The sequence below is a fragment of the Manis javanica genome, chromosome 16, assembly GCF_040802235.1.
Source record: "Manis javanica isolate MJ-LG chromosome 16, MJ_LKY, whole genome shotgun sequence".
NCBI classification, from domain to species: domain Eukaryota; kingdom Metazoa; phylum Chordata; class Mammalia; order Pholidota; family Manidae; genus Manis; species Manis javanica.
In genome coordinates, this window is record NC_133171.1 from 34,568,958 (window position 1) to 34,585,164 (window position 16,207).

The 16,207-nt window shown below is 37.0% G+C and overlaps 1 protein-coding gene across 25 annotated transcripts in view; it reads left to right on the forward strand.

The window, feature by feature from the left end:
- The window catches only part of DST (dystonin), a 397,695-nt gene that overhangs the window by 190,218 nt on the left and 191,270 nt on the right, over nucleotides 1-16,207 (forward strand). For 13 of the 25 annotated variants that reach the window (XM_073224747.1, XM_073224742.1, XM_073224734.1 and 10 more), the window contains 4 exons: nucleotides 3,810-3,899; nucleotides 4,445-4,543; nucleotides 6,141-6,218; nucleotides 7,909-8,001. In XM_073224747.1, the coding sequence (XP_073080848.1) occupies nucleotides 3,810-3,899; nucleotides 4,445-4,543; nucleotides 6,141-6,218; nucleotides 7,909-8,001 (360 nt within the window). Of the gene's footprint in view, nucleotides 1-3,809; nucleotides 3,900-4,444; nucleotides 4,544-6,140; nucleotides 6,219-7,908; nucleotides 8,002-13,215; nucleotides 14,176-16,207 lie in introns of those variants that run through there. The other 12 variants (XM_073224741.1, XM_073224758.1, XM_073224759.1 and 9 more) reach the window with 3 other exon arrangements.

Sequence of the window (16,207 nt, forward strand, 5' to 3'; positions counted from 1 at the left end):
TATAATCTCTATCTCTCCCTCACCCCTCCATTTTCTACTTTATTTTCTTTCCTTCAGATATTCTTCTTAAGCAAAGGAGTAGTGCCCTCTGGGGGTGAACTGCAGATGCAGGGCACTGCACACATTTTAAAAAGGGCTGCAGAATTCTTGGAGAATTTGTATGAAATATGGAAAATGATGCTTCATCCTTATTATGTAATTCAAGTTATATAATTTAATCCCAGAATAACTCAAAGTGCTTTCACTCTGCTCATCACTTCCTCTAGCACTGTTTATTCAGTTTTTTGTCCCACTGGGAAAAAAACGCCCCAAATGAGAAGAGTTGTTTTATTAAAAGTTGGAAATGGAGGGTGAAGACTGTTGGCGGGTGGTGTAGTCATCTGTGAAGGAAACTTACCAGGCCAAATGTCTGACTCAGACTGAGCACAACATAAAAAAGCTTTTCTGTAGCCGTTGCACGATTTAATTCCTTCTTCTTTCTCCCTTCAGTTGATCACTTGATCAGATATATTGCTCTAGAACTCTATTTCCATTCAATTCATTCACTACCACTCCTTCCTCATAATGTTGATTTTTAACTTCTAATTAAGATTTTCTATTACCCCCCGCCTTTTTTTTTTGGTGGTGAGGAAAATGAACCAATATTTAAAAAGCACTCAAAATAGGATCATGTACCTAATAATTCTTTGTGTATTTTTGTTTTAATGAGTGAAATTTGTTTTGCATACAGTGGCAAAGATGATTATGATACCTGACATTATGTAGTACGTTTCATACACAGTGTTTCTCTGGACCTTCAGAATAAACACCTGGGCAGGTGAAAGAGGCAGTATTACCTCATGACCAATGTCTCAGGGTTTTTTCAAGCATTGCAGAAGTTAAATTAGTCTGCTTCTGTATTTTCTTCTAAAATTCTTAAGAAATTAAGCCACAAGACTTAAGAGCAGCTTTCTAACTTACATATTTCCTTTTAAGTTGACACAGTGATTTTAAAAAATGATGATAATTATATTTTTAGATTGTAGAATTTTTGTTCTCTAGTCTGAAGTATAGGCTTTCCAGCTTAAATTATGCCCTTGAGAAAATTGAGGCCTAGACAGTTTGGACAGCTGCTGGTGGTGTGGTTCATGAGGCCTGTGGCAAAAGCAAGACTGAGATGCAAGGCTTCTGATTCTTTTTGCCTTATAATGTGTTTTCTCTTTTCCTAACTTGGTTTTTGCATGACATATTATCATTCTTCTCCAAACATGCCTGATTGAATTTTTCTTCATTGTGGTATAAACATGATGGTGAAAAATGGTGCCTGGTTTTGGAAGGTGTCTCTGATGAAGGAGGTTTAGTTCAGCTTGGCCAAGCAAGTTGGGAAATTGCCTTCCTATGAAGTAAGTGTTCAGAATCACACGCTGTCTTTGTCCTGGAGTGAGAGTGACATCGGAAGTGGATTTGGAATGAGATGTGCCTGGGGTGGGATGTGTGTAGTGGACCAGGAAGCACAGAATTCACAGCACCGTATGTTAAATTACTGCCATGGGAGGCCCCGTCCTGATGGCACACTTGTATTCCACTGTCCCTTCTGTGAGCTGAGGATGTCAGACCTGCACAATGAAGTCATTTATTTTGAGAGATTAAGCAACTGGCTGAGGATCAGGAACTACACACTACTGGTGATACAACTGTGATCTCTCATGTTTCTGTTCAGGCTCTTTTAGGGTTAGGCTGCTTTCTGGTTGCACTGGAGATACACAGAGTAGAACATCGGTTTAGATGCATTGATGTGCATGAAATTAACAAGATTAGCTCTTCTGCCTTGTTTTAAAGTAGGCCCTTAGCCTTATATATTAAAACTGGGTTGGAAGGGGACTGGGTGAATTTTTACAGTACTCTTAATATGTGAGTTGAAAATTAGTATTAGCCCCCATTTTACCAAGTTGCTTATCTGCATGCATGTGTCATGTATGTAGTAGATGTGTCCTAAAAAGACTCTTGATTCATCTCTGAAATTTAATTATTTGAGAGGATTGTCATTTAATGGTACCCTAAAGTAAATATTCTAATGGAAGAGATAATCCCTTTGTAACTTATTCGGATACTTATAGATTTTTTAAATAAGGATTGCCTAAAATGTGTTAGGATATGCTATTTTAGGCAAATAAAGTATTTTTTAAACTTCCTTTTACTGTTGTGTAATTATCCTGTGATAGAAACTATTTCAGCTGACATTCTTTTGGAGTTACGATATCAAAATGTCAGTTTGTGAAGATGGGGATACTTGGTTTAGAAGTAATTTGACTCATTTTCAATTTTACTGGCTGTTTTATAGATGCTACTGACATTATTGTTACTTTGAGCTATTGAGATTGTTAGTACTTGTATTATTTAGTTAATGATTCATAGATGGGTTGACTTAGAAAGATCGAAAGAGTCTATGACTTAGGCAAAAAAATCCCAAAATACTGGGTATAGAAGCCAGTAAATTTGATATATACTCTTATGGGAATTTTTTCTTCATCAACAAAAAATATTTTCTGACATTAATGAAAGATACTGCAAAACATGTATATAGTAATTTAAGATAATAAAGTTTAATGGCATTTAAACTACTTCTTTAGAATGAAACACTTAACTGAAAGGTTCATTTCCAGGTTACATCAGGCCTTGCTTGTTTTATAGTCAGATAATTTTGATCATATTTTAGATATTTTTATTATTTTATGCTGTATGTTCCCTTGACATTTTGGAAGTGCAAGAAAGTTTGACTCATACTTAGAAAACCTTCAGATTTCACTGCGCAGACTGGCAAGCATATTACGGTTTGTGCTCTTCGTGTGATTTCAGTGTCATTCTGATCTCTGCCTCTTTCTAGACCATTCTTTGGCTCCTTTCATGAGAGCGGTGCAAAGTTGATGTAGCCTAGCATTAATCTAAAAGGCAAGAAAATGGAAATATGCTAACCCAATGTGGACAGCCATCTTAATAGCCTTCTTCAACACATGACTGTCTAGCATCAACCTATAGTAGGTTTTTTAGCTGAGTATTTATGGGAGATATCACTTCTTGGCAGACTGAACAGGCTTTTGGGAAATCTTTGGTGGTTTGAGCTCTCAAATCACAAGCTTAAATCAGGCCTGTGGTTTGGAGAAAGAAGTGATGGTAGGTTGAGTGTTAACTTTGTGTCACAGTTAACATGGTTATGAAAACCCTCCATCGTAAGATTTATGTTTTTCAGAGGATGGTTGTGGCACGGGTCCTCTAACCAGACATACATGAATATTGGAAAACTGTATTTTAAAATCACTACAGGAATAACTCAGAGGAAGTTTCAAAAGTAGTACATAAAGTCTGTGTACCCTTCACCCAGTTTATATCTGTGGATTTTAAAGTGTGCAGCATGTATCTCCACACTGAATCTTGTAGCACAAAGAGTAGAAAGATCACCTTGGGGGGTAAAAACTCACTCCAGTAAGATGGGCTGAGGTGGCTCTGTCTGCTGCATCGGAATCATGAATAAGGCCACTGCCACTGCGTGCATTTAAAAAATGGTGACCCACTGTAATTGTCCGGGCTTATACTAAAATGTTAGAATGTAAATACAAATACTTTGCCTTTGTATTACTAATTTGAAATTCACTGTTTTTAGTTTGTAAATTTAAATTTAGTTGTTAAGTAATGAGAGAATCAAAATTTAAAAATTCTTTCACAAGTCAACATCATCCGAGGGTTGCTTTCTACTTCTCCCCTCTCTTGTTCGAGTAGTAAGGATGATCTGGCGTTCTAGGACCAAAAGTTTTAAACAGTTTTTCTCTGTGTAGGTTCGAAAGCATGTGAATGATCTCTATGAAGACTTAAGGGATGGACACAATTTGATCTCCCTTTTAGAGGTTCTTTCGGGAGATACCCTGGTAAGTTTTACATTTTAAAATTTATTTTGAAGAACGTGTAATCCTCTCTGCATATGACCAGTATGTTTGTAGCACAGACTGTATAGGCTTTTACAGCATTTGTCTTCTGAGCTGTGAATTCTGCCTGAAAAAAAAGTGAGCGTGGTTAGATTCCTAATCATTTTCAGACTTCCAATACTGTGAATTTGGGAGATTGAAGCACTTTGGTTATTGATTACTTTGCTTATATAATCAATTCTGTAATTAAAATACTATTTTCTTGCTTCTTTTTTACCTTTGGGTTTTTTTTTTTTTTCTGCTCAGCAGAATTTGGATGCATAATATAACCACATATTAAAAGACTCACAAATAGCAAGGTGATAAACATTGCTTTCTGAAAAATGGTCTAACCCCATTCCACAGGTGTCATTTCCTTTTTGTGTGAACATTACTTCCCTTTCTTGGTTACCTGTTTTCCTTCATTATGTTCTGTTCATGCTCTTCTTTTCGTTTCTGGTGTGTCTTGTGTCTTTGCTGTCCTATCTTCTGTCTGTTATATTCATTAGCCAAGGGAGCGAGATTTTTTGAAGACCTTACGATTGGTGAGTGCCACAGAAGCATGCGAATATGAACAGCATGAGGATGTGGAGGATGAGGATAAGGGGGTAGGTGTCGGCCCCCATAACGTGACTAACCTAGTGGTTACAGTGCGGTGAGCGCTAACGTGGTAGAGAAGTAACCCATGGGTTTGGGCTTCTTTCTAGAAAACTGTAGAAAGGACCAAATCCCACAGTGAGGGGGATGTGTGTGTACCACAAAATTGGACAAAGAAAATCGTTTTCTCTTTACATTTTACACATTACTGTGCACTGCATGGTAGCTGAACATATATGCTTAAATTATATGATGGCATTTTAGCCAAAGAATTTTATATATATTTTTACATAAATATGGAAATCTTGACAAATTTCCACTTTTGGAATTTTTATTTCAAACGTGGCAACTACTTGTAGCTTGTTCTGAAAGAACTTATGGAAACTTATTTAATATTTAAGTTCATGCTTTAAATCATATTGGCAGTAGGCACTGGGTGGATATTCTTTACTTATGTTCTATGTCTTACTTAGAAGGGGGAAGGTTTTAAAATCTAGAGCCCCTGAAGAACTCCTATGGCTGTTTCCTTTGGTGACAATTAGTTGACTTCAGCTCACCTTTGCAAGATAGAGGTGCTCTTTTGTCATCTCCATACCTGATGTACTCTGATTTCATTGGACATTGTGCTTTTTTTTGGATCCAATGGGTGTATTTATCAACATCATTTCTACCTGTGACATAGAACCTATTTTTCCATTCTGTGGTCTGCTGTCTCTTCATCATGGTGCCTCTGGCTTCAGCAACCTATTCATTTTTGAGAAACTAAGCTGTCAGTTTTCTCTTTTCTTTTTTTCCCCTTTGGAAGACTTTATGTGGTAAATTTCAGCTCCATTCTTTGTGCTTTCAGTTAAGCATTTTCTTAGCTCTGTTACCTTACATTTTCCTTCTGCTGACTTGTGACGTTTCTTAAGGGAAACGGCATCAGAATGACATCAAGGAAAATAATCGTGGTTTTTCAGTTTTCCTGAGACAGTAATAATCATATCCATCCTGAAGCAATGTGCAGCTGTTATAGAGTCCAACCAATTTTCTAGAAAAACTGAAATAAACTAAAGAGGAAATACTTGGCTTTCATTGCTTTTGTCTTCCTCTATCATGGCTTAGTAAAACTCCACTGTCTCTCTCCTTGGTGATTTTTTGCTAACTGCATGCTACTTTACCTCATTTTCATTAACATGCCATGTGTGTGTAATTACTGAAACTCCAGTTAGAGTTTATTAGGGAGGCAAAATGGGGAATGGTATTTAATTCTTTTTGTGCATCCACAGCTAAACAAACTGTAGGCTAGAATTGTAGTATAGCAAATATAAAAAATATATATGTCCAATGGTATTTTTTCTTTATTATTTGTTTAAATAAAACACCTGAGATAAAGCATATGTCTAAACAAAACATATTTGGAGAAACCCTTAGAAGTTTAATTAAATTTGATCCCAGATAATACAAAAGAATTAGAAATATCTTTAAAAATTGGGGTCTGCACAAGCAGTAAATCCTGTTTTGACATGTTAAGATGAACATAAAGTGTATTTATAGAGTGTATTTAGCATGTTCAGTGGTATCAGAAACTACCCAGTTTTTTTATAGCCTGCATTTTTCTATTCTCAGCCCAGAGAGAAAGGTCGGATGCGTTTTCACAGACTACAGAACGTGCAGATCGCACTCGACTATTTGAAAAGACGCCAGGTATGATGTTTTTCAAAGTCTGTAATAGTGTAAACCTAGGTGACTGAGTAAAGCTACATAGAAACACTGTGGGAAATGGAGAGGCCAGATTTCACTCTGAATGAGAATCATTCAATCTTTGCTTTCCTGAGGCAGATATTTAAAAATATTTTTAAACCTCTGCTCCAAAGAAAAGGAAGTTCATAGTAGGTGTAAGCCCAGAAGAATTATAAGTGGCTACATTTACATCTGAAAAAAGCTACTGCTTTTCCTTCTGTTAGATATGGAATGCTTTTGCCTAGGAAGCTAATGACATTTAGTAGCAACAGGAAGTTAAGAAGGCCTGTGAACAGTTCTTAGCAGTGGGGAGGCAATATTTTATTTTTTATATTTAGTATATAAAATTGCTTTATAAAAATACTTTATAATACCTTAAAAAAGCTTAGTTGTAAGCATTTTTAATATGAAAGTGGTGAGGCAGTATTTTACTTTTGTAAGTAGATAGTATCTGGTAATTTGTAAGTGTTTAACACATAAAGCAAAATTTCTCACACCAGTCTCCAAGTAACTTGAGGTTTTAGAATAAATCGTGGAAAAGAATGAACACCATGGTGGGTATGATCTTGATTTGTTGGCATTGTGTAATATAGTGATATAAGCCAAAGTATCAGTAATTTTTCAATTAGTAGAAAAAAGAAAAAGACAGGAGAATTCAAAGTTACTGAAAACAATGAGAAATCAGAGGTGGCAGCAATTTTGCTTGTTAATGGAGTAGGTAAAAAGAAAGGGACGGAAAAAGGGAGAGTGAGAAACACTATCTTTTATTATTCATTTATTTAGTTTACTATAAAAGTCGTCTATTTACTGAAGTTCTACCAAACACTCAGTGCTTCAATATTTTAAATGTTATTTGTATTTGCCTTATTATTCTTAATTCTAGTGGAAGTTTCCAGAAGAATTAATGGCTAACTATACTGCCTTGTCTGAAATGATTTTGATAGAATTATGTCCAGGAAGTAAAATATTAGATTTCATTGTATTTAATTTTTCATATTTAATTCATGATATTTAATTTTTTGTTTAGGAAGTAAACATTAGGGGTATCATCATTACATTTATTTACCTGAACATGTGTAATTGGGCAGTTGATTAACTTTAAGTCTGAGTATTGTGTGTTTTTCTTTAATACGTGAGCAGTCCAAAAATCCAGTGACTTTATATATATATATATATATTTACTTGGTAACAATTTATGGTAGACAAATAGAAGAATAATGTTACTTTTTGTTCACCCTTTGTGATGGAAGTAAGAGAAAGTTGTTAAAAACATTTTATTGGTTAGAACAGTTTCTTACTTAATGGTAAGAGTAAAAGATTATATCCAAAAGACAAAATTATTTTTAATTTAAAAATCTTGAGTATTTAGGACTTCTCAACTTGAGTTATGTTTTTGTTTTGACAACTCACTACTTTCAATATTTGCTCTAGAGGGCAAAACCAAAATAGTACCATTTTTCCTTTGTGGCTACTCTATAATTTACAGTCTAGAATGGATGGAGGTGGGAATAAGACAGTATTTTAAGGATTACTGGTACTAAAATCAGTCAATATTTTTTCTTTGTGTAATTTTGAGTTGTTTTTATACATGTAAAGATGACTCATGCTGAGTTGAAAGACACTTTGCTTTATCTCTTCTTAATGTATAACACAGGTGAAATTAGTCAACATTAGAAATGATGACATAACAGATGGAAATCCCAAGTTGACTTTGGGATTAATATGGACAATAATTTTGCACTTTCAGGTAAGCCCACTTTTTCTTAATTGTCATTTCTTTTAGCCTCTCATTGATAGTTTTCAAGTGGCTCATATAAAGGGTGAATTATGTATTCATATACTGTGGAAGAAAATACATGTTAGGCTTCTTTTATTAAACAATATATTTGAATTGTTCTTTTGAAGTAGGATACTGCATTATTGGTGTCAATGAGTTTAAGTGATTTTAAGACAATGCTTGTATCTCAGAGTTAGAAGACAAAGATTTCTTTTTATTGAATGTAGACCCATGTCTTTTGCTTATTGGGCATTATTAACTTGATTTAGATATGAAAAGATTTTATAACTCAGTCCCTGTATGGAGTATTTTTTACTTATAGTTTCACTCTGCTGACTATTTCTACTAGTAGACACTAGATGGCAGTAGAATTATCATACAGAGATCTGAATTACAGGTGTAGAACTGCTTTCTCAAATTAGATTTGAGAATAAATGAAATTTATGAACTATGAATTATCTAATAAATCTGTGCCAATTGAGGGCTCATTTTGGTTTTTAGTTTTTAAAAGTGATGCATTTTGCAAACATAATCTTCATTTGATAGAAGGTAAGTCCTCACTCTGGGACTATTCACTGCTGGCGGCTCACACAGTGTTCTGTGTGCAGCACAGAGCCTGCCCCATAGTAGGCATGCAGCACATCATACTGACTGATGACTGTGCACTTGAACCTTGGAGGAGGAAGAGATGACCTGCCAGCCTCAGAAAGGAGCTGGGGTTTTGAACCAGATCTTGGGAGGAGTAAGACTGATTTCTTATTTTTAAAGGAATTTAACTGAGATATAGAGTTTGTAGGGGAATGGTGGAAAATAATGTACCTGGGGCTTATTTGTGTATAGGATAAATCTGACAGGTGTGCAGAGCTACAGGAATTAGAGCCCAGGTGGGTCCCAGGACCTGAAGAGGCAGCTGTGCAAATGCAGAAGCAGGAAATGACAGGAGAGCCAGGAACTTTGGTCACCCGAGGAGCCAGGTGTCAACCAGCCAGACTACAGGGCAGCTAGTAGAGGTGAACGGCCACTCAGATAGGCTGTTGCTGTCAGGAGCTCCAGTAACAGGAACTGGATGCAGGACCCTGACAATCTGAGGATCACCATTACTAGGGGACCCCATTCTTAGGGGACGTAGGGAACTGAGCACTGAACCAAAGCAGGGATTGGGGGCATGGAGCCAGACCTTGTTACCAGAATTGGGTAAAGACTAAATAGAACTGTCCAAAAGGCAGATTTTCTGTAGCATTCCCAGAGCAGCCTTTTCAGGGGTGAGCTGGCCCTTCGTGGCTCAGGTCCCAGAACTTGTAGTAGGGTTGAAAATGTAAGAACCCCACATGGGAAAGTTAGAAGCCTATTGGAGCAGGGAGCCAATCAGATCATTACCAACAGAGCTGGTGAAACAGGCTGCCTGGATTTTGCATCACTGTGGGGCCAAGGGAAAGCACCCATTCTCCGGAGGGAATTGCTCGTTCTTTCCTTTATGGCCCTGATGGCATTTGCAACATACTTTACTGCTCTGAGCTTGAAGAATAATGTTTTAGGAAATTGAATACCTCAATGCTATGTAAAATAAATTGAAATGAGCAGAGTCTATAGTCAGGGAGAGAGCAAAGAAGCTGAGGTGGTGATCTCAGAATGGAGTGATAAAGGCCAGAACTCTAGGTGGGGATGAAACATTGGAATCCTGGAGGTGACAGTTTGAAGGAAGAAAGAGAGACTCGGCGGTAGGGAGTAGAGGATAAAGGAGAGAGGGATTCAAGATGACTCTAAACTGTTCAGCCTGGGAGGTAAAAAACAAACAGTAGACTACTGAGAGAAATGGGGATGATGGCAAGAAGAAAGTGATGACCCTCTGGGAGGGTCTGATGGCACGGTGGGGCACCTGTACATCTGTCCGAGCAGTTGGGGGCATGTGAGCAGAGCTGAGAAGTCAAAGCTGCAGACAATAAGCTTGAGAGTTATCAGTGTACAAGTGGCCATTGAATCTATTCACAAGAATGGATCTCTAGGGGATTCAAGAGAAGATCATGTGTGGAGAAGAGCTGAAAGCTAAGGACAGAAATTTGGAAAAGGGCCACGATTTTGGGTACAGGAGGAAAAGATCTACCTGGGGAAACAGGAGAGCAACATTTGGAGAGATGGCTGAAGCAACGAAAAATTTAGTATTGACGAAACCAACAGAAGAGAGTTTAACTAAAGAGCATGGGAAAATTAAGACTAAATACAGGTTAATAGTTTCATCTAGAAGAAAAACATTGGAGACATCGGAGAAAAACACTCTCTGGGAGCAGAAACCAGAAAATAACAGATCTAAATGTGAATAAATGGTTGGGAATTAGAAGCACTATATTTAGACCCTAAGTTTGAAGAAATTTAAAGCAAAAAGTCATTAAAAAAGAATTATATATTAAGAAAGCTCTCCGAATACCATTTAACCCAGTAATTCCACTTCTAGGAGTTTACCTGAAGAAAACAAAATCCCTGAGTAGAAAAGACAGATGCACCCCTATGTTTATTGCAGCACTATTTACAATAGCCAAGATACGGAAGCAACCTAAGTGTCCCCCAAGAGATGAATGGATAAAAGAGATGTGGTACATATACACAATGGAATATTATTCAACCATAAAAGAAAGAAATACTGCCATTTGCAACAACATGGATGGATCTAGAGGATATTATGCTCAGTGAAATAAGCCAGGTGGAGAAAGACAAATACTATAGGATTTCACCTATTTGTGGAATATAAAAACAAAGCAAAACAGAATAAACAAAACAGCAGTAAACTTACAGACATTGAGAAGTGACTGGTGGTTACCAAGGTGGGAGGGGTTAGGGTGGGTGGGTGAAGGGGTAAAGCAGCACAAAAATTCTCAATCATAGTATAAGTTGGTTATGGGGATGGTAGTACAGCATGGAGAATATAGTCAGTGATCGATAACATCTTCTTGTGTTGGAAGACAGTAACCACACTATGGGGGTGAGGATCTAGTATGGGTAACTGTTTGAACCACTGTGTGGTATACTTGAAACCAACGTAAGATTGTATATCAATGGTTCTTCAAAAAAATTTTTACCACCTTAAAAAAGAAAGGTCTCCAGGGTTGAGGTGACTTTGAAGGAGGAGGGAGGACCAGCCACAGAAGTAACAAAAGAGGTTTTGCTTCTAATATGATCCTATGGTGTATATTATAGAATCCAGTGTTTTTTAGGATCTGAATTGTAATACATGGTGACTGTTAAATTGTCACTAATATTTAAAAGTTACACCAAGGTCTATGTAAAATGTACAGATCAATGTTTTGGTAAACTAAAAAAGGTTTCTCATTTAAATAAAATAACTTTTCTTAGTTCTGTGATAATTTAAGATGAGAATGATTTTGCTGGTTATGCCAAGATACAAGGCTATTTATAGCAGTGGTAATCATCCTCATTCAAAGTGACCGGACCTTGTTTTCTTTTCTCTGTACTTTATGTAAATAAGGGAAGTAATTTTAGAAGACCAATTTATTCAGTTATTTTTAAAATAATTGTTATGACCGTCACAAATTGAATCTCTTTTCCAGTCAGGCTGTCTGAAGGTAAGTAAGCATTATCAACACAGTAATCATGTATCATTAGGGTACCATATGCTAGAACCAGAGATATTCAGATAATAAAGTATGTTGTCCTATCTATTGGGAGAATGTTCATAAAACTGACTATAATGTAGGATGTTGACCTAATGCAGTATAAATAAAAAGAGGAATGTAGGGGAGGGAATATTGTGGTAGGAACTAGAGAATAATGGAAATTATCATTGATACTAGGGATTGGCTTTGCTTGAGTGTGGCTGCTAGGCAGAGACTACAGCTGGCCATTTCTGGGAGAGGGAACAGTGTACAATAGCCTGAAAATGGATAGTTCTTGAGTTTGGTAGGGCTAGAGGGGAGGGCAGACAGAGTCTACGTCACTGCTCGCACCTCCGTCATGTTAGTGCAAACACCAGCTATTGGACTTTTAAATTCTCTTGAATAATATTGTTGCCGTCGAAGACGTTGGAAATCAAGTTAAAAACAAACTGGAGGCTTTATTTTTGCCTGCTTGTCTTCTAGGGTATTCAGTTTTTACTACTAGAGGTTGTTTCATTTCCTCTCTAAATGGTTGAAGAAGATGTGGCCATGCAGACCTATTACTGACAAATGTCAGTGACACTGCCAACTTGACTGTTTAAATGAGTATTTTTATTTAGACAAATACAATGAGTTCCAGTATTTGATCAGTCTAAATACTATCTGGAGAAAGGCAATTATCAATTTTTTAACATTAGTCAAATGAGTCCTGCTTACATATACGTCACTTGTCAGTCTAGTCATGCTGTGCTAATATCCTCTTTACGTATCTATGACTCAGGGTTAGAAATATGCACACCTTAGCTAATCAGGGTCCATTTGGATTTATTATTTTTATAGCAAGGCCCTAGTAAAACTGCATAATAGTTAACTAAGGGTACAATTATCAAAGTTACATATAAAGTTTAACTGCCTTAATTCATATATGACTGCACAGGTGTTTCTTTTGCCTGAGCATTCTGTGCTTTCAATCATAAAATGTACCTATTTGCTCATATGAAATCCTAATGGTCTCATAATGGAAATGGCATGGAAATTTACATCCTCTTAGAAATATTACAAACTAATTTAAAAGATTGACTTAAGAAACTAATGGAGTCTTTTAGGTATTGATTCAGGTATTGAATCATTCTGTTATTTTTTATGGCTGCTATTTTAAATGAGACTCAGTATAATTTACAGAGATTTTTGAGCCTTTGGGTTTTTTTTTTTGCAAGTACCAAAATTAGTTGGTGTTTCTTAAGAAAAAATTACATGGCAGAGATTCCCTGAAAGTAGATTTGAAAGGCATTTTGAAAGTTTGAAAGGCACTTTGCTAGATGTCTCAGACTGGTATTTCCTTTCTATTTGCTCTCAGATGTGTTGAACCACCACTAGTTTCAAAGGTTAATGTAAACCTTGGTAGTGTAACTGCATTTCAGAAAACTGAAAGTTAAAGTGAGGGTCAGAATCTTCTTGTACAATAAAGCTAAGTGTTTGCCTTGGGAGCTCATCAGTGTCGTAATTTGACAGTGAGCAGTAATGTTTGTGTAAGACGATTGGTGGCCAGAAATAAGTCACGGTGTCTAACGAGACACAGGGACCGGCTGGGCAGCATGCCATGGCATTTCTTGCATGTGCCTTTCTCATAAGCAAAATGGCCTCATGCTGAAGAGGATGGTCGCAAAGTCTGAGAAATCAGAGGTCAGAGTGGAATTTTCGGACTTAATGGAGATTTTAGTAAGCTCCGGATTTTGAAATGAGTGCATCTTTCAAACCGTGATTTCCTGCAAATCAAATGGGGAATGTCTGTGGATGTGTAAGAGCTGAGAAAGAAGACAAATATTTAGATCCTGCCAAAACTCCTTTGAGCCCTGAAAAATACTCTCCCGGAAGAAATTATTTCAGAAGAAAACCTATTAAGAATACTGTAGGTGACACAGAGCCCGTAGAGCCAAACTATGAAGACGAAAGCAAGACAAGCAGCATTCAGCTCTCAGAAGCACAGCCAGCTCTTTTATCCAGGGGACTGGTACGGGAGGAATCTGTTACCCCAGACCTCTCCCTGGAAAATGGTACTATTCAGCAAGAGAGGACAGAAGTTGTAGTTGACTGTGTTAAACAGAGACTTCTGCCGACTGCTGCAAGCAGGTGCTCTTACCGTGGGAACCTAGCTCCTGCTAATGACAGCGAAGCAGAAGTAAAAGTTAGTGAGCTGGACGGAAGGATTTCCACGGAAGACAGCACTCCATACTGTGCAAAGAGGAAGAAACGTTTAGATGATGTCAACGCAAGAGAAATAACATTCCAAAGAAAAACTGATGTTTTTTCTTTACAAAAGGCAGCCAGTGTCAGTTCTGTGTACTACGGTACAGAGAGATCACTTGAAAAAAGTGGGTTTTCTGAAGACCCATCAAAAAATTATGGCAGTGTTCAGGAAAAGCAAAAAACTGAGAGATTTTGCCCTTATGCCATACAGCATTTTCACTTTGAAAAAAAGAGGTGTCACTCCCTCTGTGCTAATATGTCCTCTACTTCCAAGGACACAGATAGAAACAAGGTAAGTGAAGTGTGGAGTCTGAGTGGAAGGTGTTAATCAGTATGCCAGGTGCTCACATCTGATTGAGGTTTTGTAATCTCTGTTTTTTCAAGTTATTTTCATATTAGTTTATGTGAATGCTGTAGAATTCTTGATGCGTTTTATTGTTGTCTTAGGTTTGGTTATTTATGATTTTCCTTTTTGTGCTATCTGCATTTTTGAGTCACACTTTAATTTTAAAACCCTATACATTATTGTTATTTTGGGGAGACTTAGAAAAGTGTCACTTTAAGGGAATGCATATCTTTTGAATTTCTTTGGTTCATGTTTCTTGACTTTTCTTGTGGAATAGCCCTTGGAAATCGAGCTGCACTATAGGCAAAAATTAAATCAAAATAATTGTGACAAGAGAATAGCTTCATGACAAATTTAGGGAGGATGCAATTATCAGTCAGTACTGGCTTACTGATCAATAAGTTTGAAAGCTAAATTCCAGTTCTCTATTAGTTTTCATGCACAGAGCACTCACATAATTGCTTTCAATTCTGTGTGTGTGTGAGTGTGTGGCACAGATGAAATTACCCAAATCTATTCTGTTCCTTTGATACATGAGTTATTCCCTGGCCCCAGTCTCCATGAAGCAGAAATCATTTGGGCAGTGTATCATGGGAATTTGAATATAACACAGACCTCCAGAAAGCTGAGATCTTTATTCCTAATACTGATTTTTTAGCTTTAGACAAGTTACATGTCTAGGGTTTTTACTTGTCTTCAAAATTTAAGTGAATATTTACTTGCTTGAGAAGTGCATTACCTTTACATGTTACTAGTTGGGAGTTGATGACTTATTCTTTAGCTGTTCCTAACTTGGTCTTTTAATCAAATTATCTGGACATAAATGTTATATGTGATATTAAGCATTTTGGCAAGGTCATTGTATCATTGGGCAGAGATCATTTGCACAGTGACAGAAGGAGGTTTTATTAGGGTTAGTGTACATGATCAACATTTATCTTAGCCGCTCAGTTCTCCAAAGGTGTTCCTGTTTATATACACCATCACACCTTGCCAATATTATGTCATCAGTTCTGTTTACATTTTACAGTGGGTTACATTTTAAAAAGAAATCATCCAGTCTGTGTCATAGGGTGGGTCTGGCATAAAGATTAGTGCAAAAGGAAACTATTTAGCTGCTACGTGTTTATGAATGTAACCACTTGCTTTGTTCACATATGTTTTCCGTCTGTTTTTGCACAATCTGGCTTCAAGAAAGCCTTACATTTTTTTATTAACGGAAATTCTTAAAATCTGTTTCCTAAGAGGTACATGAGCCACTGCCGTCTCCTCCTCAGTGTTGTGCTCATGCCAAGGATTTCATCCTTCTTTCTTACTTGGGTGCCTAATGATTTTTGAAACTTCAGTGGAAAATATATGTGAAAATAAGTCATAAACCAGCTAATCAGACTTGTTAATTGTGGTAATGGCAGTGCTTAACCAAGCCTCATAGCTCCCAGGTGGAAGCTGAATGGGATAGTCGGTATTTTCATCTGAGGACTTTAACCTCTCACTGCAGTTCAGATAAAGGCTGTTCTGTGGCAGACCAGTCGGGACCGAGAGCGTGGCCTCCTCCTCTAGGACACTCTTCCTGCTACCTTGGGGTGTTGACTCTGCTTAATTATCTGTGGTTAGAACTGTGAACAAAGTCTGTCTTGTGTTGGATTCCACAGTTTTCATTGGAGAATTAGCCACAGATGAGATCTCTCAGCCCCATCATTAGTATTACCTCCCCAAAATGGCCTGTTAGCCAGCATGCCTTTTATTCTTTCAAGACCTTTCTCATAGTTGCCCTGTTTGGTACATTCTGTTCTCATCACTTGTGTGCACTGATGGGCTTGATGACTTCTGGGTTAACCTCCAGGAAGAATGTGGACACTTCTTTGAACTTTTTCTTTTCTTTTTGAAAAATTTTCATTTTTATTTGCTTTTTTATTGAAGTATAGTTGATACACAATATTATATTGGTTTCCAGATACAACATAGGGATTCAACAGTT